The sequence below is a fragment of the Agelaius phoeniceus genome, unplaced genomic scaffold (assembly GCF_051311805.1).
Source record: "Agelaius phoeniceus isolate bAgePho1 unplaced genomic scaffold, bAgePho1.hap1 Scaffold_113, whole genome shotgun sequence".
Classification (NCBI taxonomy): Eukaryota; Metazoa; Chordata; class Aves; order Passeriformes; family Icteridae; genus Agelaius; species Agelaius phoeniceus.
The window spans coordinates 1,309,044-1,333,811 of NW_027509877.1; the positions used below are offsets into that span (position 1 = coordinate 1,309,044).

General features: G+C 52.2%; 1 protein-coding gene and 1 pseudogene across 1 annotated transcript in view; one reads left to right on the forward strand and one right to left on the reverse strand.

The window, feature by feature from the left end:
- Positions 1-12,209, reverse strand: part of LOC143691891 (uncharacterized) — a 48,242-nt pseudogene extending 36,033 nt beyond the window's left edge.
- A 1,075-nt stretch (positions 12,210-13,284) lies between these two features.
- Positions 13,285-24,768, forward strand: part of LOC143693004 (uncharacterized) — a 680,702-nt gene continuing 669,218 nt past the window's right edge. Inside the window, 2 exon segments of the mRNA XM_077173088.1 lie at positions 13,285-13,296; positions 15,496-16,036. Coding sequence (XP_077029203.1) covers positions 13,285-13,296; positions 15,496-16,036 — 553 coding nt within the window.

Genomic DNA, 24,768 nt, shown 5'->3' on the forward strand with positions numbered 1-24,768 from the left:
CCTGCAGCTGGGGCATTTGCAGGGCTTCCCTCACTGGTGCTTCCGTTGGTGTCTGGTCAAGTGAGAGTTACAGCTGAAGCTCATCCCACAATTCCCACACTCGTAGGGTCTCTCCCCAGTGTGGATGTACCGGTGGGTGATGAGGTGGGAGTTTTGCTTGAAGCCATTCTGGCAGTCGGGGCTGCAGAAGGGCCTCTCTTCGGTGTGAATCCACTGGTGCAGCAGAAGATTGGAGCTGGTCTGAAACCTCTTCTGACACTCATGACACTCATAGGGCCTCTCCCCAGTGTGGATCATTTGGTGGACACTCAGGTCAGAGCTGCAGCTGAAGCCCTTCCCACACTCCCCACACTCGTAGGCCCATTCCCCAGTGTGGATCATCTGGTGGCGGATCAGGGTGTTGCTCCGGCTGAAGCTCTTCCCACACTCCAAGCACTTGTAGGGCTTCTCCCCATCATGAAGCTGCTCATGCACCACCAGCTCTGAGCCCTGGCTGAAGCTCTGTCCACCTTCCTGGCACAGGGTGTGTCTTTCTTCCTCAGAGCACCCTGGGCTGAGTTTGGTGCCCCTCCTCCTGAGGGACCTCTGGGACTTTTCCTCCTCATTGGATTCCTGCACAGTAGAGCTGCTCAAAATGGCCTCTTCCATGAGGTTCTGCTGCAGGGATTTGTCCTCCCTGGTCTCCATCCTCAGCTTCTTGTTTGGAGGATGAAGGACAAGGTCAGGATGGGATTTGCCTCTGTGCCACAGGGAAGGGGAAGGAGATCCCCCCAGTGATTCCCCAGCAGGACGGCATTGGCAGAGGGGCTGTCCTGCAGCCGGGGGCTGTGCTGGGCTGGGAGATGGAGCAGGAGAGAGGGGGAAAGGGGCACTGACTTCCTCCTCACCTGCCTGGGTGTCCTGGGACATTGTCTCAGTTTGAACAGACAGGTGTCTGCTAAGGAAGGCAAGAGCCTCCCTTGAAATGGAAAATGTAAACCCTCTCCTTCCAAATTACTAGAATTTTGAAATTAAGGGTATCTCAGGCAAAAGTATGGGAATAGGAATAACAGTTATTGAACTAGGAAAATCTTAAAAATACAAATGCCGTTTTACAAAAAAACCCCACTCACCAGATCAGAATATGACGTGACACCCGGCAGGTCAGGCTGCTGGTAGCAGTCCTATGAAATGGTGGCTGCAGAGCTCCTGCAGTGACAGATGTGGTTCTGTTAGGATCCTGTAGAAGGGTGGAGTTTTCCTCTGAAGGTCCAGTGGTGGTGGTGTTGGGCCTGGTCTTCCTCTGGGAATCCTGTGGAGAAGAAAGCTGCTTCTCTGAGAATCCAGTGGGAAGAGGCTGATGTGGTGTCCCAGGGATGCGTTTATATCCAGGTATGAATGCTTGGCTCCTCCCCCTGGGCGGAGCATCTCACAATGGGATGATGTGGTTTTTATCAGTCATGCAGTGACACTCAATGGCCCATTAAGAGAAGATATTTCCCAGAGGATGGATTGGTTGTGGAAGAGATAAAGAAAACTGCCCAATTAACAGAAGATAAATGCTCCAGTTCTAACAGATGGGTGATGATCCCACAGCCTGTGAATTCAGGGAGTGCTCAACATCATGGTTCCTTCTCCTTTCCCTGATCCTCCTTTGTCCCTCCTCTTCCTCCCACTCCTCATCTTCCCTCCCTCCTCCTCCTTTTCCTTCCTAAGCCAACCTCCTTCTCTTACTTCCCTCCCTTCTTGCTCTCCTTCTTCATCCAAACTGGGCCTTGCTGGGGACCCTGGCTGCAGACTTCCAGCCCTTGGGGTTCCTCCCAGGAGATCCGGAAGGGGTGAATGCAGAGAGGGCTGGGAGATCCCAGGAGTGGCTTCACTGGGAGGGACTGGGCTGTACTGGGATCATACTGGGATCAAATGGGCAGTGACTGGGATTGCACTGCATTTGTACTCACATCATACCAGGATCATACTGGAACTGAGTAGGAGCCTGCCGGGTGCAATTGTGACCCTGTTGGAGGCAAATGGGATATACTGGGAGCAAGTGGGATCATGCTCTGGGTGAGCAGGAGCAGCTGTGAGCAAGTGGGATCATGCCAGGAGCATGTGGGAGAACTGGGAGTGACTGGGTGCATGCTGGGGGTCATTGGAAACAACTGGGCTTCTACTGGGATCATGCTGGCAGTGACTGGGAATATGCTGGAAGGAACTGGGATACACTGGGAAAGACTGGGAAAGACTGGAACAAAAGTCAGGGTGAAAGGGAGCAACTGGAACCATGTGGGGCACAAGTGGTTCCTACAGGCAGCAACTGGGACCACACCGGGGTCATCACTGGATCATACTGGGACTGACTGGATTAACCCTGGCAGTGTCTGAGAGTGACTGGGAACACACCATGCACATCGTCCCTGGACTGGGGGTGACTGGGAGCAACTGGGAGCACACTGGGAGCAAATGGCATCATACTGGGACTGACTGGGTTGATCTAGCTGGAGGCAACCGGGACCATCCTGGGAGTGCTTGAAAGTAACTGGGATTATTCTGGGACCATACTGGGAGTGCTGCCATGTGACAAGGATCATACTAATACATAAAACTTCAATAGTCAATGTGAATTTTATTTCTATATCTTTGATTTTAAAGAAGGCGAGCAAGCAGCGCTGGTTGGCCGGGGAGTCACCGCTCCACTCACGGCACACACCACTTACAAATTCAGTAAAGTATATATATACTGTTTTTAAGCATAAAAAAGCAGTTTCCAGTGTGCTTGTTTAGTAGAAATGAGTAAATATCAATCAGCTGGAATAAGCAATTTCATCATCTTTCCAGGTGGTTGTTGGCTTCCTGTCCTTCTTGTGCTTGTCTGGAGCGAGGCCCCTTCACCGCTGTCTGCTACATGATTTTGTTAAGCTTTTTATTACACATAAGCATTTAGTCACATTGCAGTCCCCTTAGCTTCACCACAACTTCCTCTATTTTATTCTAAGCATCAGTCATCTTGCTACCTCATCTCTTTACTTTACCATACTTCCCCTTGTTCAAAGCTTTGTTTGGCTATAGAAAGTTTCATAAGCCTTCTTTGTATCTATCCCAAAGAATGCATCCATTTTCCTCACAGCAGATAAAAGCATTTGCTGATTCCATTGCTGATTGACACAAATGACAAAAACATTTTTCACAGTATTGCTCACCAGATTGATGATGTGGGGATCTACCTCCCTTTCCTGTAGGGCATGTAGAACGTGCTGCTGGCTTGCGGTGTCAAAAGCCTTGGCCATGTCCACAAATACAACAGCCAGGGGTTTGTGTTCTCCTTTTGCTGACTGAATTCTAGTTTGCAGGAGTTTCAGGTTTTCGGAGCATTCCACTGCCCTTATAAAGCCTCTTTGCCTTGGGTTGAGGGGGCAAGCCTTGGTCAGTTTGGCTGTTAAAATCCTGGAGAGCAGTCTTAGCAAGATGGAACCGATCAGGATGGGTCTCCAGTTGTTAATGTCCTTTAGGTGCCCTGCTTTGGTTGCCTTAGGAATCAAAACAGTCCGGCAACCCCTCACCATGTCTGGGATCTTTCCTGATGTTAACCATGAGCTGAAGATCTCCATGCTCCAGGAGTACTCTGGATCCATCTTCTTGATGTCTCTTAGACTAATCCTGGACTAGGAGCCGAGTTTTTGCTCATCTCCTGCACATTTTTCTCAATTTCTTTTGCCATAATTAAGTCTCTGAAAGCACTAATGTTGGCTTTCCCATTAATTTGGTGTTGCCGCCGCTTGGGGCGTGGCATCCCAGGTCGAGGACGGCTCGGTGGCAGCGCCTCTGCCACACGGACCAAGCACAAGCACACACCAATGTGGTGGACGGTAACTGGCGTTTATTAACGGTTAGGCAGGGTCATTTATAACAGGGGTTAATGGTCAACAACACGTGGGGCTAAGTAACGGTAAAGGGGAGGGGTTCTGTCTGCCCGTAACAATGCGATATCTTGGGGCCAGTCCCTCATCTCCCACAATTTGGAAGTTCCCAAGGCTATCAAATGTTCCAGGTGTTTCCCATCAGGCTTTAAAAACTGAATAAAGTTCGATGGGTGGGATTTCACAGGACAAACACTCTTTGTCATTCAGGATAATTTTAGCAAGTTTTCCCCTATCTGGATGGAACAGGTCTTAGAAGCAAAGAAAATGACCTTTCTTAACTGTTCTTCTTTTCATCCACTTTGGAAAAGGTCTTATTGGTCCTTTTTCCTGGCTCCCCATTTTTCTCTTATCTTGGGTTGCTGTTCTTATCTGGCTGATTCATTCAAGGCATCAAAAGCATTCCTGTGCTGATTGATTGTTGATTGCATCTCCTTATCATCTATTAAGTGCTTGAATATCCACAGGAAGGTGTGAATTGTCCCAGCTGATAGCCATTCACTGAGGGTTCTGAGATAATGGGCCTGCAGCTCCCCCTCCCTCTGTCACTTGCTGTTTCCCAGCTGTTGTTATCTTTATCAGGGTGGTGACTCATCTTGGGATCTGTTTTCCTTCCAGCAGCTGCTCTCCCAGGCATCTGACTCCTCCCAAGATCTTTGTCCAAGTCCATTCGCAGGCCCCCAGCTGCTCTCCTGCTTTGATGACTCATGCCAGGTTCCTTATCTGCATCCTCAGCTGGTTTCCTGGGCAGCAATCTCCTTTAGTCCCTGATTTCTTCAGCTGTTTTGCTTGTGATGTGTGTCCTGCAATGAGTTTATTGATGCTTTTGTTGCCCTCCAACTGGGCCTCCAATCTTACCAGTAGTTCTTCCTCCTCTTTAGTCCAGCATTTTTGGTGGGCTCCTGGGTTGGAAGTCTCTTTTGGGTGGAAAACAGCAACCCTTTCCTGATTTCTAACCAATGAATGTGCCAATCTTTTGTGTTGTCCCAGACCAATTTTCATCTTGAAGTCTCTACTGCATTCCTCATATATCCACTCCCTGCCATGAGCCATTTCTGCTGCTCCCCTGCATTTACCAAAGTGACAAACAATACCATGAGAATTACTCTTCTCTTTTCCACATTGAGCACACAGAAAACAAACCCTCCTTATCCCATGGGCTACCCTCAGATGCTCACTCAAGCCCAACACCCAGTTCACCCGGGTACCACAGCAAGGACAAGGTGGATTTGTTATCAGGAGCAGTCACAGTAAGGATGTCTTCCAGTGTCTGTTCCCCGTGGTTCTCTGTCTGAGCGGGGGATGTCGCTGGCTTGGTGTCGTTCTCCGGCTCAGCAGGTGATGTTTCTGGTGTGCCCTCAGTCTCACAATTGCTGTTTCTCTACCTGTTGTCAAGCACAAACGATTCACAGCTCCTCGGAAGGCAGATCTTCAGTCCCACACTTCGCCGTGGTGCAAACTGTTCATAGACCTCAGGCAGCCTGCTCAAACCCTCCCAGCTTGCGGGAAAATGAACACATTCAAAGTTATTCATAAACAAGTCCAATCTAGAAAACTCTAAGTTCACCAGAGAAGCCAATTCACATACTGGAGGGGTGAGATGGTAAATTTTTCAACACTAGGTCTACCCAGTTTTTAGACAACAGGTCTAGCTGGTGTTTAGAAAATAAAAACACCAGGTTTACCTTGCAAAATTGAGAGAAGGTGTCCAGTTGTAGACCCTGGGACACCAGGTCACCTAGTTATCTTTAGAGGTTTTGTTTTAAAATGGTTCCCCATTTTATGGCTCCGGATAGTAAATTTGCCACAAGTTTAGGAGAGGTAGAATAAGAAGGACAGAGCAAGGACATAGCAATCTTTTGCCCACTTTAAAATCCTGGAGTCAGATCTTGGAAAAAGAGACACCCAGCTCTTACTGTTTGTTTCAGGAGGATGACATTTCAACAGGAGGACGTTGAACTGGCCATCCCCACCACCTGTGTGCTGGGGCAGAGATCGACTGGGTTACATTACACAGGGTTTCCAGCAGGACCATGAGGAGGTGCAATCACTGCAGGAATGCCCAGTTTTTAACTATACTCTCAAAAACTGCCTTAAGAGAATCACAGTCACTCCCGCCTTTTGCCTGCACTTCACTGAATTTCTTCACTTTGACATTCAGAGCACTGGGCAGCAATCCCATCGCATCATCACCCACCTCAGGCCTTTGGGATGCTTTGTTTTAATTAAATAGTCAGATTCCCCTGGTTTGCACCAGTTCTAAGCTGGCTGCTGGGTGCTGGCCAAGGTGGGGCACTGGCCCAGGGACCCCCGCCGGGGACCTTCCCCTGCATGAACTGCTCAGCCGACGCCTTTTCTCAGCAGTTGACAGCAGGGCATGGAGCGACAGATACGGCTTGATCATAGCCAGGTGTTCCACAGCAGCTGGGAGTCTCACAGCAGCCAGGTACAGCTTGGCAACAGGCACGGGCAGCTCCATAGCAGCCAGGAATGGCTCCGCAGCCAGGCACCCCCTCACAGTGCCAGGGCGCTCTCCCGCCGGGGCCGGGCACTGTCTCGCCGTGGCTGGGCACAGCTGTAGGGGCGCTTTCAGTCACAGCAAAGCACAGAGAGGTGGTTCCAGCGCAGGCAGAGATGGCTACAGGGGCAGCAGCATGGCACAGAGGAGCTGGAATCTCGCAGGGGCCGGGCACCGCTTCTGAGATCTCAGCTGGTGTGGCAGGGCCTGGTGGAGGGGCAGCAAAGCCCGCTCCATGGCCAGGCACTGTCCTGCAGGAGCAAGGCATCTCACAGTGGTGGCGGCTGGGTGCCTTGCAGCGGCTGCAGTGGCAAAGCGCCTCCCTGCTGCTACCAAGTGCTGCTTCTGGGGTTCCAGCTGCGGCAGCAGGGCACAGCAGAGTGGCAGAGTGCCTGTTCAATGTGGCTCTGCAGCATGACGTCTCTCCACCCTCTGGATCAGCAGCAGCGCGCTCCATTGACAACCCGCGCTGGGCTTGGGCGGTTGCGGCAGTTTCTGCCAGCAGGGCAGAACAAGGGGCAGCAGAGGGCACAGCAGCACAGCAGCCAGTCCTTTCAGGTGTCTTGGCAGCCATGGCAGGGCACAGAGGGGCTGCAGGGTGCTCATTTAACACAGCCAGGCTTCTCGGGGCGCCTCCACCACTGACCCCAGGGACGGCACACTCAGCTGGCAGCGCCCTCCCGCCTGGGCAGTGGCACAGCCCCGGGTGACCAGGGGACATCCTGCTGGGCAAACACCTCCACCGGGGGTGGCAGCACAGTCCCGGGGACAGCAGGGCACTCCCTGGGCAGGTCACCCTCACCTGGGGAGGCTCCACGGCTCTGCCTGGTGGCCTCCGGGTGGGCTGTGCCTTCTGCACTCATTCTCTTCCCTCGCTCACCCAGCACAGCCTCTGCTCTCCCTGCTGCCTCCCCCAGCGCCCTGCTTTCACCGTTAGCCTTGGTGGAGAGCCAGTGAATGCCCCATCCTTGGAAACATTCCTGCTTGGATGGGCTCTGAACAACATGATAGAGTGAAAGATGCCTCTGCTCCCACCCCACAGCAGGCCCTGTGGTGTCAGCTATAGGAGTAGTTGGGGTCTCCTGTAGGATGCAATTCCCCCAGAGAGCAGAGAGAACACAAAGCACCACAGCTGGCAGGAACATCCTCCCATGGAGATGGGAATATTCTGGATCAACAGGCTCAGGCTGCCCAGCTTTGCCTCTTTGTAGATGGACACAAGTGTCAGAAGTGACTGAGAACCAGGAGGCCCCACAGTGTCTCTGAGTCCCCTTGGTTCCCTGAGATCACACAGTGTCCCAGGCTCCCTTTGGTTCCATGAGGCCCCACAATGTCACAAGGATCCCTGGACAACATAAGGCCCTGAGATATCTCAATGGATCCTTGGTTCCAACTGTCCTCACTGAGTCACAAGGGCCTCTGGATTCCATGAGACCCCACAGTGTCACAGTGTCCCTTTGGTTCCACAAGCCACAGGGTCACAACGGCTCCTGAGCATCTTCAGGCACCTGAGTGTCAGAGCATCCCCTCAGTTCCATGAACTCCACAGTGTCACAATGTCCCCTTGGTTCCATTTAGTCCTTTAGAGTCACAAGGATTCCTGGGAAGCATGAGGCCCTGAGGTATCACAATGGATGGTTCCATGAAGCCCCAGAGTTTCACAGTCTCCTCTTGGTTCCATGGATTCTACAAGACCCTGGAGTGTCACAGGGCTCCTATAGTCCCATGAGTCTCCAGAGTGTGAACAATGTCCCCAGGAGGCACTGCAGTGTCACAGAGGAGCAGCACTGGAGTGGGCACAGCACCAGGGCAGGTTTGGCAGTGTTCCCATGTCTGTGACACAACAGCAGTGGCAACACCAACGTTCCCCTCTCTATGATACCACAGCACTTCAAGATCGAGCATTCCCCTGTCTGTGACACCACAGGGGTGGCAGCCACAGTGTCCCCCATTCTGTGACACCACAGCTGTGGCAGGACCATGTCCCCCTCTCTGTGACACCACAGCAGTGACAATTCAAACGTTCCCCTGTCTGTCACACAACAAGGGTGGCAATTCCATTGTTCCCCTCCCTGTGACAGAACAGAGGTGGCAGCCCTAAAATTCCCCTCTCTGTGACATCACAGCAATGGCTGCCCCAGTGTCCCCCTCTCTGTGACACCACATCGGAGGCAATCCTGACCTTCCACTCTCTGTGACACCACAGCTGTGGCAGCCCTAAATCCCTTCTCTGTGACACCACAATGGTGAAAGCCAAAACATTCCCCTCTCTAGGACACCACAGTGGTTGCAGCCCCACTGTTCCTGTCTCTGTGACAACACAGCTGTGCCAGTCCTCATCCCCCTCTCTGTGACACCAGAGAGATGGCACCCGCAGTGTTCCCCTCTTTATGACACCAACACAGTGGCAGAACAAAGATTCCCTTCTCTATGAGAAAACAGTGGTGGCAGCCCCAACATTCCAATCTCTCTGACATCACTTTGGTGCCCAACCCAACATTGCCCTGTCTATGAAAACACAGTAGTAGCAGCCCCCACATTCCCCTCTCTGTGACACCATTGAGGTGGCAGCCCCAGCATTCTCCTCTCTATGACAGCACCACAGTGGAAGCCCCAACATTCCCCTCTCTGTGACACCACAGGGGTGGCAGCCCCAAATGCTCCCCTGTCTGTGACACCCCAGCAGTGACTCCCACACATTCCCCTGCCTGTGACACCACTGCATTGGCAGTCCCAACATTGACTTCTTTATGACACCACAGCGGTGGCAGCCCCAAGATTAGCCTCTCCATGACAAACCAGGGGTAGCAGCCCCAAGGTTACCCTGTCTTTGAGCTCACAAGGATGGCAGCCCCAATGTTCTCCTCTCTATGACATCACTGGGGGCAGTGGAAGCCCCAATGTTCTCCTCTCTATGACAACAAAGCACTGGCAGCCACAGTGTTCCCTTCTATGACTACAGCAGCAGCCACCCCAACATTTCCCTCACTGTGACACCACAGCTGTGGCAGCCCCAGCGCTCCCCTCTCTGTGACACCACAGCTGTGGCAGCCCCATTGTCCCAGTCTCTGTGACACCACAGTGGTTGCTGCCCGAATGTTCCCCTCTCTGTGACACTGCAGCTGTGGCAGCAGCACTAGAACAGAAGCAGCAGCTGTGGAACACCGGGGGAGCAGGGGAGGAGCAGAGAAGGAGCAGTGGAAAAGTGGGAGATGAGCAGTGTTGGAGCAGCAGTGGAGCAGTGGTGCAGGAGCAGAGGAACCGTGCTGAAAGAGCACAGCACAGCTTTGGAGCAGCAGTGGAGTGAGCATGAAAAGGCGGAACAGTGGTGGCAGAGGAGCTACAGCCATGGAACAGTGGTGGCACAGGAGCTACAGCCATGGAACAGTGGTGGCACAGGAACTCCAGCCATGGAACAGTGGTGGCACAGGAACTCCAGCCATGGAACAGTGGTGGCACAGGAGCTCCAGCCATGGAACAGTGGTGGCTCAGCCCCGCAGCTGTGGAGCGGCGCCTGAGATGCCGAAGCTGCGGGACACAGAGCGGCTCCCAGCGCTGTGTCCTGCAGGAGCCGGCCCCGCACACACCAGAGCGATGCCCCTCAGGCTCACCCAGAGCTGGGGGCACAGGCAGGAATTGCTGCTGGGCTCTGGAAGGTGTGGATTGAGTGCATTTAATGGTGACCTGGGGGTTGATCCTACTCATTGTGGCTGCTTTTGTGCTGTCGGGACCATTCCAGTTGATCCGAAGTCGTGAACTCAGGAGAAACTTGGGACAAAAGGAATCAAAGTGCCTTCTGTCCTGCTGTCTTGGTTTGGAAAGACAGGTGCCTGCTAAGGAAGGCAGGAGCCTCCCCTCAAATAGAGAATGTAAACACCCCTGCCTCCGAATTCCTATAAATTTTAAATCAAGAGGCTCTCAGGAAAAACATATTGGAGCAGGAAATAACAGTTCTTTATTGGGGAAGAAAATAAAAGGAGAAAATAAACAATGCAGTAAACTAAAACAGCAATGACAGAACCAGAACCCAACCTGACACCCTGTTGGTCAGGCTGTTGGTAGCAATCCAATTGGAATTGTGGCTGCAGTCCTCCTGCAGTGTCAGGTGTGGGTCTGTTGCAGCAGGGCTCCTGTAGAAAAGGGTGGAGTCCCTGGGTGGATCCCATCAGGATCCTCCAGTCCAACTGCTGGCCATGCACAGGACACCCCAACAATGCCAGCCTGGGCCTGGCAGCGCTGGCCAAACGCTGCTGGAGCTCAGAGAGCCCTGGAGCTGGGACCCTGCCCTGGGGAGCCTGGCCAGGGCCCCAGCAGCCTCTGGGCAAAAACCTTTTCCTGACATCCAACCTCAGCCTGCCCCGACTCAGCTGCAGCCGCTCCCTCCACTCCTGTCCCTGGGCACCAGAGGGAAGAGGTTCCCACAGCCCCAGCCAGGGACCCGCTCCCAAGGCTGCTGCCATGGCCACCAGGGCTGGCACCAGCTGGGATGCTCGGTTTCCATGGGCTGGGGTTTAGGAATGGGATTGCACAATTTCCTGCTCCCGCTAAAACCGCGCTGCCCTCGCTGCCCTCCCGCCTCCCATGGGAGGCACAAAAGGCAATGATCCCGGGCTGGGATAAGAACAATTTACTGGGAACAGAAATGAGATAAGGAACAAAGAGGAACAGAAACAATATTGATAATAGAAGGGATAAATAAAACTTTTAAAGGGAAAACTAAAACAAAAGTCACTGGGTCTTCCGGGCCATGTATTTCATCCTGTCTGGAAAGGACACCCTTCTCCTCAGGGGGAGCGAGAGAGAGAGTCCCTTTCCTGCCCCTGGCAATGTTCTGAGGTGGGAGTGAATGTAATCACATGGCCATGGCCAGACCCTCATGTTCTTCATTCCACACCATGTCATTGACAGGGGCAGGAAACGGTACAGGTGTCTTCCTAGCATGGATCACAGGGAACATGGATCCCCAGTACTCTTCCCAATGTGGGCCCTCTAATGGGAGATGAAGCTGGAGCGTGCATGAAGATCTTCCTGCAGCTGGGGCATTTGCAGGGCTTCCCTCACTGGTGGCTCCGTTGGTGTCTGGTCAAGTTAGAGCTGCTGGTGAAGCTCTTCCCACACTGGGGACACTCGTAGGGCCTCTCCCCAGTGTGGATGCGTTGGTGCCTGATGAGGGCAGAGCTGCAGCTGAAGCCCTTCCCACACTCCCCACACTCGTAGGCCCATTCCCCAGTGTGGATCATCTGGTGGCGGATCAGGTGGGAGCTCTTGCTGAAGCTCTTCCCACACTCCAAGCACTTGTAGGGCTTCTCCCCATCATGAAGCTGCTCATGGGCCACCAGCTCTGAGCTCTGGCTGAAGCTCTGTCCACCTGCCTGGCTCAGGGTGGGTCTTTCCTCCTCAGAGCACCCTGGGCTGGCTTTGTAGCCCCTCCTCCTCTGGGATCTCTGTGGCTTTTCTTCCCTGTTAGATTCCTGTGCACTAGAGTTGCTCAAAACAGCCTCTTCCATGAGGTTCTGCTGTGGGGATTTGTCCTCCCTGGTCTCCATCCTCAGCTTCTTCCCTGGGGGAGGAAGGAAAAGGACATTATGGGATTTGCCTCCGTGCCACAGGGAAGGGGAAGGAGATCCCCCCAGTGCATCCCTGGCAGGACAGGGTTGACACCGGGTTTGTCCTGCAGCCGGGGGCTGTGCTGGGCTGGGAGATGGAGCAGGAGAGAGGGGCAAAGGAGCACTGACTTCCTCCTCACCTGCCTGGGTGTCTCGAGGCTCCTTCCTCTTCCTTGCAGCCTCCTCTTCCATCTGGCAAAAGTTTGGAGATGGGAAATTCTATTTTGGGAAGAAAACAAAGGGAGCACACATTGTCTTTTGTACTGGATTGAAGGCAAACCTGGGGGAGAGTCTATGTCAGAATTACAATTTAATAAGAAAATTTAGATCAAGGCAATGATACAGATACACTGCCTTAAACAGACAGAGTCAGGATATAACCTGACACCCTGTTGCTGGTCAGGGTGGTGGCAGCAGTCCCATTAAATGGTGGCTGCAGTCCTGTTGGAGTGATGAACGTGATTCTGTCCAAGCAGTGATCCTGTAGAAGGGTCTGGTCTTCCTCTGAAGGTCCAGTGGTGGTTCTGGAGCTCTTGTCCTCTGGGAATCCAGTAGGCAAGCTGCTCCTGGTGTTGCAAGGCTCAGCTTATATGCAGGTAGGAATGCTTGGATCCTCCCCCTGGGCGGAGCATCCCACAATGGGATGATGGAATTTGATCAGTCCTGCAGTGACACTCAATGGCCCATTCACAGAAGATATCTCCCCTGGAGGGCGTTATCAGGGCTGAGTCATGGAAGAGATAAAGAACCCTGCCCCACCTGTTTATAGCAGTTGATGAAGATGGGGATTGAAAACATGCATTTGGTTCCATCTTACATTGCAACCTGAAACAGTGGGGTAATCCCTGCTCTGGGGGTGAACACCACCCCCCTTACCCAAACTGGCTCAGGTGTAAAACCCCCACCCCGGGAAGGCCACACACACAGGGGACAATGTCACACTTGCCCTGCCCCAGGGGAGGTCTCTGTCCCTGTCACTCCCTTGCTCTTCCCCCTTTTCTCTTTCTTTCCATCTCTCTCTCTACCTCACATTTACTGTTCAATAAAATCCAGGATTTGGTCTCGTTAGCACCTTAATTTGGATAGAGGCATCTCTCTAACAATTTTCTTAACCAGATTGCAAAATTCTTTTGGCACAGTGAGTTCAGGGCACTGTTCTTTGACCCCAGGTGCCTTTGACAACAGCATGGTTCCCTCCTCTGAGGAGGTTGTGGTTCTCTCTTGAAGAACTCTTGGAAACTCTGATGCAGCTTCCTCTGAGCGACCTATGGCAGAACTGGTGAGAAAAATGGCTGTTGTGGGCCTGGAGTGTAAAGAAAATATTTGGTTGTCCTTCCTTGAAAAGTTTGTTAAAATCACTGGAGGAAAGCGAGCAAATGCTACCAGTGACACTGACAAGGTTCATTCACCCCATGGTGTAAAACACAAGGCTGCCTAAAGTGCTACAAGAAGGCCAGCTCAAGTAGCTAAATTCCCAAATAACTCCTGAATTCCCAGGCTTGGGTTCTTTGCCAAATGTGAGAATCATTATTCTCTTCATCCCTGTCACCTTTGTGACAGCTACTAAACACTTCCCCTTCCTTTTAATAATATCTGTATTGGGCCGAATTTGCACTTTTCTTTAATTGGAACCTGCCAGCAGCTGAGCTGAAGCTGTGCAGGAACCAATGAAACTTGGAATTGCCACAGAATTGCTTCTATTGTCAGCCGGTGCTGCGGCGGCCGTGGGGCAGAGGGGTGGGAAAGGGGGGTCCACGGTTGCAGTGGAGGAAATGCCGGGGCTGGGGGCTGAGCACAGGGCTGAGCACACAGAGATGGTTTCGTTCTTGCTGAGCTCACACTGAACCAAGGCCTGTCCTGCCCCTCATTCAGCCACTCTGGGGAGGGGCTGAGGGTGTGGGGGAGGTTGGGAGGGGACACAGCAAGGACAGGAGATCCCAGCTGACCCCAGGGATAGCCCAGAGCATAGGACATCATGATCAGTGCATGAAGTGTGGGGAACAAGGAGGAAGGGGGGACATTTAGAGTGAGGGTTTTTGTCTTTCCAGGCAACAGTTAGGCAGGATGGGGCTCTGTTTCACCAGTGGGCAGGGCCAGCACCAAAGATACAGAAACCAACTTAACTTAAGGAACAGTGTAATTTAGATAGTGCAAATTTGCAAAAAATTACAGAAGTATTAGATTGGCAAAGCAAATAATCATTAGTGCATAATTCCAAAAGAGAAGATGTTGAAATGAGTATCACACAACTGTCCATTTCTGGCTGCAAGCTCTGGAGATTATGTCTCTGCCTTCAATCAGAGTTGCATTCCATAACAAGTCCTGGTACCAAATCCTGCTTTCCAAGGCTGGAACAGTGTCTCAGGTTTAGCTGGGTGTGTATTCAATTACCCTCTGTTAAAGCTGGGGCAATTATCATCTGTTAATTGAGCAGTTTACTTAATCTCTTCCACAAGGAATCCTCCCTCCAGGGAGATATCTTCTGTTAATGGGCCATTGAGTGTCACTGATAAAAATTCCATCATCCCATTGTGAGAAGCTCCGCCCAGAGGGAGGAGCCAAGCAATCCTACCTGAATATAATCTGAGGATGTGAACAGGAGTCTGCCTTCTCCCACAGGATTCCCAAAAGAGCAGCTGTCAGCTCCACGGGATCCCATTGGAAGACCAGGCCGATCGGCACCACCACTGGACCTTCAGAGGAAAACTGCACCCTTCTACAGGATCACTGCTCCAACAGAACCACACCTGTCACTGCAGGAGCACTGCAGCCACCATTTAACAGGAGTGCTAACAACACTCTGACCCACAGGGTGTCAGGCCATATTCTGACTCTGTAAGTAATTTTTTAGTACTACTGCATTTCTATTTTTAATTTTTCCACTGAAGAACTGTTATTCCTATTCCCATAGATTTTGCTTGACAGCCTCTTATTTTGAAAATTATAATTCCAAGTGAAGGGATTAACATTTTCCAATTTAAGGGAGTCTCCTGCCTTCCTTAGCAGACACCTGTCTTTTCAAACTGACACAATGCCCCGGGACAGCCAGGCAGGTGAGGAGGAAGTCAATGCCCCTTTCCCCCTCTCTCCTGCTCCATCTCCCAGCCCACAACAGCCCCCGGCTGCAGGACAACCCTGCTGCCAACCCCGTCCTGCCAGGGATGCACTGGGGGGATCTCCTTCCCCTTCCCTCTGGCACGGAGGCAAATCCCATCCTCTCCTTGTCCTTTCTCCCCCAGAGAAGGAGCTGAGGATGGAGACCAGGGAGGACAAATCCCCACAGCAGAACCTCATGGAAGAGGCCATTTTTAGTGACTCCAGGGCACAGGAATCCAATGGGGAGGACAAGTCCCAGAGATTCTACAGGAAGAGGGGCTCCAAACCCATCCCAGGGTGCTCTGAGGAGGAAAGACCCACCCTGAGCCAGGCAGGTGGACAGAGCTTCAGCCAGAGATCAGAGCTGGTGGTCCATGGGCAGCTTCATGATCGGGAGAAGCCCTACAAGTGCTTGGAGTGTGGGAAGAGCTTCAGGCAGAGCAGCACCCTGATCCGCCACCAGATGATCCACACTGGGGAATGGGCCTACGAGTGTGGGGAGTGTGGGAAGGGCTTCAGCTGCAGCTCTGCCCTCATCAGGCACCAACGCATCCACACTGGGGAGAGGCCCTACGAGTGTCCCAAGTGTGGGAAGAGGTTTCGGACCAGCTCCCATCTCCTCCTACATGAGCGGATTCACACGGATGAGAGGCCCTTCCACTGCCCCGACTGTGGGAAGGGCTTCAAGTACAACTCCCACCTCATCACCCACCGGCGCATCTACACTGGGGAGAGGCCCTACGAGTGTCCCAAGTGTGGGAAGAGGTTTCAGACCAGCTCCCATCTCCTCCTGCATGAGCGGATTCACACCCAGGAGAGGCCCTTCCGCTGCCCCAACTCTGGGAAGGGCTTCAAGTACAACTCCCACCTCATCACCCACCGGCGCATCCACACTGGGGAGAGGCCCTACGAGTGTTCCCAGTGTGGGAAGAGCTTCACCCAGAGCTCTAACTTGACCAGACACCAATGGAATCACCAGTAAGGGAAGCCTTGCAAATGCCCCAAGTGCAGGAAGAGCTTCGTGCACCACTCCAGTTTCATCCCCTATGGGAGGACCCACGTTGGTCAGAGCCCTGGTGACCCACATTCCTGGTGATCCATGTTGGAAAGACACTGGGCTGGTTGTTCCTTTCTTTTGGCCTTAATTTTCTTTGGATTAATCTTCATCCCTCAAAAACAGAGAAAATTGGGGTCAAAATCAATAAATTCATCAAAGGCATCTAAAGCCTCACTTTTTACTTGTGTTTCAGAGGAATCTGGGATTCAGGGAAATAATTGGGAGAATTTGGGAGTATTTGATTTAGTTGTCTCCCTTTCTTGGCACTCAAAGAGACAATAGGGTTTGATCTGTCACCTCAATGCCACTGAAACTACTCACTCCCACCCCAAAATTCCTCGATTCCACAGCCCCTTGGGGTGAAATGGGGTTGAAAGGGATTGGGCAAAGTGGAATGCAAATCAGGAGGGTGAGATGAGCATTGAGTGGGGCAGGATGGGTGGGATGGGTTTTGAGAGGTGTGGAATGGGGGAAGTACAGCTTGGAAGGGATGTCTTGATATCCAGGAGGGGTGGGAAGGGTTGGAGTTGGGACTGGGGAGGTGGGCTGGGGTCGGGAATAAGACAGCCAAAGTTTGGGGATGATGAAGGGAAGGGAAGGGAAGGGAAGGGAAGGGAAGGGAAGGCCGTTATTGACTGAGTTTTTGGATATTCCATGTTCATGAAGAGATGCCGGGGTATCTCACATTTCTGAGGTGGTTTTGGGGCACTCCCCAGCTCTTGGGGGTTTCCTGAGAGCAGCTCCATGGAGCCCAATTGCCAGGGGTGGTTGCCATCGGCACGAGCTCAGGGATGTAGCCAGAGTCCATTGCCTCAGTGCTGGAGAGCAGAGAAATGATGAACGGCCCCAGACAACTCCAGTGTGCGTTTGGAGACCTGTGAGCTGACTGGGGAGAGGCCAACAGCAATGCCCTGGAGAGATGCACCTTAGACTCTGGGCATTCCCCACAGCTCAGGGTCAGGAAAGAAGCTTCCCCCATGGTGCCTCACAGCACTATGTTAATTTCTCCCAGTTCTGTCCTCCCTATTGGCCCTTTGGCTTTTCTACCTCTTTTACCCTTATATGTTCATGTTCTAGGGGGTTCTCCCTTCCCTGTCTTCCCATTGGTTTATGTCTCCACCTATCCTTTCTTGCACTCCCTATTGGTCCCTTCCCTGTGTACCACCCCTGAGCCCTCAGACTACTGGATCCTTGATGCTCTCCTACACCCCCTCTATCCTGATTTATACCCTAGACCCTCCTTTGTCTTTGATTTTTGCCCCTGGACCTCTTCATCATTGCCTGAAATAAAACACATTAAAACGCTATGCCTGGACCCTCCTGTGTATTCACTGCTGAGCTGCTGTGTGTGTGTGTGTGTGTGTGTGTGTGTGTGTCTGTGTCTGTGTCTGTGTCTGTGTGTCTGTGTGTGTCTGTGTGTGTGTGCATGTGTGTGTGTGTGTCTGTGTGTGTGTCTGTGTGTGTGTGTGTGTCTGTGTGTGTCTGTGTGTGTGTGCATGTGTGTGTGTGTGTCTGTGTGTGTGTGTCTGTGTGTGTCTGTGTGTCTGTGTGTGTGTGTCTGTGTGTGTGTGCATGTGTGTGTTTGTGTCTGTGTGTGTGTGTGTCTGTGTGTGTGTGTCTGTGTGTGTGTTTGTGTGTCTGTGTGTGTCTGTGTGTGTGTGTGTCTGTGCGTGTGTGTCTGTGTGTCTGTGTGCGTGTCTGTGTGTGTGTGTCTGTGTGTGTCTGTGTGTGTCTGTGTGTGTGTGTCTGTGTGTGTGTTTGTGTGTCTGTGTGTGTGTGTCTGTGTGTCTGTGTGTGTCTGTGTCTGTGTCTGTGTGTGTGTGTCTGTGTGTGTGTGTCTGTGTGTGTCTGTGTGTGTCTGTGTGTGTGTGTCTGTGTGTGTGTTTGTGTGTCTGTGTGTGTGTGTGTCTGTGTGTGTCTGTGTCTGTGTGTGTGTGTCTGTGTGTGTGTGTGTGTGTCTGTGTGTGTGTGTGTCTGTGTCTGTGCGTCTGTGTCTGTGTGTGTGTCTGTGTGTCTGTGTGTCTGTGTCTGTGTGTGTGTGTCTGTGTGTGTGTGTGTGTGTGTCTGTGTGTCTGTGTGTCTGTGTGTCTGTGTGTCTGTGTGTGCTGGTGCTCCTGTGGCTCCTGCCTGTTGGTGCAAGATGCTCTCAGGGAAGGTTGCATTCACCACCACCGCAGACCACAACAAGCGGAGCCCGAACAGGGACCTTTGTCTGGTACCCCTGGAGAGCATCTCCAGCATGGCTGCAATCTAAGTCGCCTTTGGGTCAGCCACTACCCTAAGGCAACCTCTGAGTTTTATCAGGGCACGCTGAGGGGAGAGACCTGCAACCCTCCCAGAGTCACGGACTGGAGGATCGCTCTCCTTGACAGACCCACCACGAGATCCTTTGTTGAGGCACTGCTGGATGAGTATGTTTCAGTCAGTGTCCCCCTTTTCTTTTGTTTTCTCACTTTAAATCCTGTGGGTGGGAAGACTGCAGAATAGGCACAAAACTCATTGTTCCACAACGGGAGATTTATATCCAAGTTACATTAGCCTTTGTTGCTTGGGGAATCATTTTTCAAAGGAGAATTTGAAAGCTTTTTATCATTTTCTTTTCAAATATTTTATGTTACAAGGAAATCAGTTTCACCACTTGAGATCTGGGGTATGGTCGGGATCAAGTTATTTGTTTTAAAAATGCAGAGAAATTTTAAAGTGGGGAAGTTTTATTATCTTTTTCGTTCCATTTATGTTAAAAAGCTTTATCTTCTTTTTTTGCTATTTATGATTCAGTTAAAAAAATCAGGGGAAAATTCAGGAAAAGTTTTGGGTCCCCAGTTCAAAACCCCTTCCACTTCATCCTCTCCCCATGCCCCCAAACCCTCTTCCCCACCTGAGGAGCAATCAGCAGGCAGATGTCACTATCCAGCACATGGTTGCTGCCGTCTCCCTGACGCCTCCCGATCTCCTCTCTCCCCTCACCAGGATGGCACTGGCCGTGCTGCTCTGGACCTTCCCCTCAACCTTCCTCCTGTGCCTGCATACCCTCTTTCATCTCCCCCAGTGGCCATTACCCCACAAAATGGCGCCGGCAACATGGCCAGCCCTGCCATTTTGTCCCCTCCTGATCCAAGTTTTCCCACCCTCGCACCCCAAAATGCCCACTTTCCTGTTCCTGCTCCTCCATTGTTGGGCTCCTCCCCTGCAACACATTCCCCTCAACCCATTGTGTCGATGGGTGTCCCTGTGTTGGGATCCCAACCACCCTTCCCGACGCAGGCTCTGCCTTTCCCCTTGTGGTCTCCACCTTCTCCACCCCAGGCTCCACCCCTGGGGCCATGACACTTGTGGCTCCCACATCCCCGGAGCCGGAAGTGGCCATGATGGTGACCGGAAGGCAGCCATCTTGGCTGCCAGCAGCCCACGGCACGGGGCCGCACCGGTTACCCAGGAGCACCGCTCCTCTACCAGCAGGCCCTCCTCCTCAGCAGAAGACAGTGATTCCCCAGACTCTAACACCGAGCCTGAGGATCACTGGTCAGGGGAGTGGGAACAAGCTGCTAGGGAAGGTGATTGGGAGATGGCAGGGAGATTGCAGACCCTGGAGGCCCCTGTCCAATCCAAAAGAGGGAGGAACCCAAAGCAGGTATCCGTGCCTGATAAGAAGCGCTGCAAGGCATGCAGGGACTGAGAGAGGGGGTTCCTGTCCTACAAGAATAACGATCCTTGCCAAAAGCTGTGATGACAAGCACAAGCAGCGTGGAAAAGAAGAACGAAAGATGTGGCGTATAGATGCAGCAATAACCTGAAAAAGGAAACAGCTCTGTACTGCCTGAACAATACAACTTCCTATCGATCTTGCATTCCAGAAAAAAGATGTTGTTTAATTAGTTCCTACCCATTCAATTATTTCAGTTGTATCCTAATCTTATGTACTATTTCCTCTTTGAGTTATTACTTTCGTACTATTATGACTTATAGCTATTGTTATGTAAGTAATGTTCCCTTATTTTGTTAGGTGCTTGCAGAAATCCATAGGGGAAGACTTTTAACTAAACAAAAAGGGGGAGTTGTGAGAGCCTGTGAGCCTACTGGGGACAGGGCAAGAGCAATGCCCTGGAGAGATGCACCTTAGGCTCCGGGCATTCCTCACAGCTCAGGGTGAGGAAAGAAACTTCCCCCATGGTGCTCTGAAGCACTATGGTAATTTGTCCTAGTTCTGTCCTCCCCATTGGCCCATTGGCCTTTCCTACCCCTATTACCTTCATATGTTCATGTTCTAGAGAGCTCTCCCTTCCCTGTCTTCCCATCAGTCTATGTCTCCACCTTTCCACTCTGGCATTCCCTATTGGTCCCTTTCCCTGTATACCACCCCTAAACCCTTAGATCCCTGATGCTCTCCTCTACCCCCTCTTTTCCTGTATTTCTACCCTAAACCCTCCCTTGCTGTTCTCTTTAACCCCTAGACCCCTGCAGTGTTAGACCCTAATAAACTGTCTTGCTTGGAAAGACAGGAATTTGCTAAGGAAGGTCGAAGCCTCCGCTGAAATGGAGAATGTAAACCCTCCCCACCCCTCCCAATTGCTATCAATTTTAAATTAAGGGGCTCTCAGGCACAAAAATATGGGAGCAGGAAATAACAGCTCTTTAATAGGGAAGAAAAAAAAAGGATAAAATAAAGAGTGCAGTACACTGGAACAAGACTGACAGAGTCAGAACCCAACCTAACACCCTGTGGGTCAGGGTGTTGGTGGCAGTCCAATTGGAAATGTGGCTGAAGCCCTCCTGCAGTGTCAGGGGTGGTTCTGTTGGAGGAAGGGGGGCCTGTAGAGAGGGAATTATTCTTCCTCTGAAGATCCAGTGGCAGCTGCTGTTTCTCTGGGGAATCCAGGGGAGAAAGCCGTGCTGGTGGCTCAAAACTTCTGGATTCTATCTGGGTAGCAATGCTTGGCTCCTCCCTCTTGGCGGAGCATCTCACAATGGGATGTTATAGTTCTTATCAGTCGTGCAGTGACATTCAATAGTCTGTTATCAGCAGATGTCCCCTCCCGAGGGAGGTGTGAATGTGGTCACTCAAAGAGACGGATAAGGCAAACTGCCCACTTGACAAAAGATAATCTGCCATACAGATGGTAATGAAATACATCTTGCATTGCAATCTTCAACACATAGAACTGGCTGAGCTGGGAGGGACCCATCAGGATTCTCCAGTCCAACTGCTGGCCCTGCACAGGACACCCCAACAATGCCAGCCTGGGCCTGGCAGTGCTGGCCAAACGCTGCTGCAGCTCAGAGAGCCCTGGAGCTGGGACCCTTCCCTGGGGAGCCTGGCCAGGGCCCCAGCAGCCTCTGGGCAAAAACCTTTTCCTGACATCCAACCTGAGCCTGCCCTGACTCAGCTGCAGCCCTTCCCTCCACTCCTGTCCCTGGGCACCAGAGGGAAGAGGTTCCCACAGCCCCAGCCACGGACCCGCTCCCAAGGCTGTTGCCCTGGCCACCAGGGCTGGCACCAGCTGGGATGCTCGGTTTCCATGGGCTGGGGTTTAGGAATGGGATTCCCCAATTTCCTGCTCCCGCTAAAACCGCGCTGCCCTCACTGCCCTCAAGCCTCCCATGGAAAGCACAAAAGGCAAAGATCCCGGGCTGGGATAAGAACAATTAATTGGGAACAGCAATGAGATAAGGAACAAATGGAACAGAAACAATATTGAAAACAGAAGGGATAAATAAAACTGTTTACAGGGAAAACTAGCACACAACTCACTGGGTCTGCCTGGCCACAATTTCCCATGACTGGAAAGGACACCCTTCTCCTCAGGGAGAGAGAGAGAGAGAGAGAGTCCCTTTCCTGCTCCTGGCAATGTTCTGAGGTGGGAGTGAATGTAATGACAGGGCCATGGCCAGACCCTCATGTTCCTCCATCCCACATCATGTCACTGGGAGGGGCAGGAAAAGGGACAGGTGTCTTCCCCACATGGATCACAGGGAACATGGATCACCGGGGCTCTTCCCAATGTGGGAACTCCAATGGAGCATGAATTTGGAGCAGTGAATGCAGCTCCTCCTGAAATGGGGGCATTTGCAGGGCTTCACTTACCCATGACTCTTTTTGGGTCTGGTCAAGTTACAGCTGAAAGTGAAGCTCTTCCCACAGTGGGAACACTCGTAGGGCCTCTCCCCAGTGTGGATGCGCCGCTAGTGCCTGATGAGGTGATATTTCTGCTTGAAGCCCTTCCCACAGTCAGGGCAGAGGAAGGGCCTCTCCTCTGAGTGAATTCTCTGGTGCTGGAGGAGACTGAAGCTGGTCTGAAACCTCTTCTGACACTGGGGACACTCGTAGGGCCTCTCCCCAGTGTGGATGTGTTGGTGTTTCACAAAGGTGGATCTGCAGCTGAAGCCCTTCCCACACTCCCCACACTCGTAGGCCCATTCCCCAGTGTGGATGTGCTGGTGCCTGATCAGGTGGTTACTCTTGCTGAAGCTCTTCCCACACTCCAAGCACTTGTGGGGCTTCTCCCCATTGTGAAGCTCCCCATGGACCACCAGCTCTGATCTCTGGCTGAAGCTCTGTCCACCTTCCTGGCTCAGGGTGGGTCTTTCCTCCACAGAGCACCCTGGGCTGGGTTTTGAGCCCCTCCTCCTGTGGGATCTCTGGGACTTTTCCTTTATGTTGGAATTCTGCACCGTGGAGCCACTTAAAATGGCCTCTTCCACATGGTTCTGCTGTGGGAATTTGTCCTCCCTGGTCTCCATCCTCAGCTCCTTCCCTAGGGGAGGAAGGACAAGAAGACGATGGGATTTGCCTCCATTCCACAGGGAAGGGGAAGGAGATCCCCCCAGTGATTCCCCAGCAGGACGGCATTGGCAGAGGGGCTGTCCTGCAGCCAGGGGCTGTGCTGGGCTGGGAGATGGAGCAGGAGAGAGGGGGAAAGGGGCACTGACTTCCTCCTCACCTGCCTGCGTGTCCCGGGGATCCTTCCTGTTTCGTGCAGCCTCCTCCTCCATCCAATCAAGATTTGGGAATGGGAAATCCTGTTTCGGGGACCAAACAAAGGCTGCACACATTGTCTTTGGGACTGGTTTGAAGGCAAACCTGGAGGAGAGTCTAAATCAGAAGTACAATTTAATAAGAAAATGAAGATCAAGGCAATGATATAGAAACGCTGCCTTAAACTGACAGAGTCAGGATATAACCTGACACCCTGTTGCTGGTCAGGGTGGTGGCAGCAGTCCCATTAAATGGTGGCTGCAGTCCTGTGGGAGTGATGAACATGATTCTGTGCAAGCAGTGATCCCCGCCCCGGGGGTCCCCCGTTCCACAGCCCCGGCTCTCACGGGGATCCCCAAAACCAATGTCCCGCCCTGTCGGTACCGGGCCATCCCCACATGGACCCCCCGGGACCCTCCCGAGGGTCTGGTCTTCCTCTGGAGGTACAGGGGTGGTTCTGGAGCTCTTGTCCTCTGGGAATCCAGCAGGCAAGCTGCTCCTGGTGTTGCAAGGCTCAGCTTATATCCAGGTAGGAATGCTTGGATCCTCCCCCTGGGCGGAGCATCCCACAATGGGATGATGGAATTTTATCAGTCCTGCAGTGACACACAATGGCCCATTCACAGAAGATATCTCCCCTGGAGGGTGTTATCAGGGCTGAGTCATGGAAGAGATAAAGAACCCTGCCCCGCCTGTTTATAGCAGTCGATGAAGATTGGGATTGAAAACATGCATTTGGTTCCATCTTACACTGCAACCTGAAACAGTGGGGGAATCCCTGCTCAGGGGGTCAACACCACCCCGCTTACCCAAACTGGCTCAGGTGTAAAACCCCCACCCCGGGAAGGCCACACACACAGGGGACAATGTCACACTTGCCCTGCCCCAGGGCAGGTCTCTGTCCCTGTCACTCCCTTGCTCTCTCCCCTTTTCTCTTTCTTTCCATCTCTCTCTCTACCTCACATTTACTGTTTAATAAAATCCACCTTGGATTTGGTCTTGCTAGCACCTCAATTGAGGTGGAGGCATCTCTCTGAAAATTTTCTTATCCAGATTGCGAGACTATTTTGGCACAGTGAGTTTAGGCACTCTTCTCTGACCCCAAGTGCCTTTCACAACAGCATGGTTCCCTCCACTTAGGAGGTTGTGGCTCTTTCTGGAAGAACTCTCAGAAACTTGTACACAGTCCCTCCTTCCTCCTGTGGAACTTATGGGAGAAATGATGAGGAAAATGGCTGCTGTGGGTCTGGAGCGTAAAGAAAATATTTTGTTGTCCTTCCTTGAAAAGTTTGTTAAAATCACTGGAGGAAAGGGAGAAAATGTTACCAGCAAGACTGACAAGGTTCATTCACCCCATGGTGAGGAACACAAGGCTGCTAAAAGTCCTGCAAGAAGCCCAGCTCAAGTAGCTAAATGCCCAAATAACTCCAGCCAGGGGTCTCTGGGAGGATTTTTTTGGAGAGTGTTCGGAGCCGGCAGGTCCCGGACTCGAGCCCCAGATATCTCCGGGCTCCCTAAGAGGAGCTTCTTCGGGGGCAGAGGAGCCACGATCGCCCCTCGGGAGGGTCCCGGGGGGTCCATGTGGGGATGGCCCGGTACCGACAGGGCGGGACATTGGTTTTGGG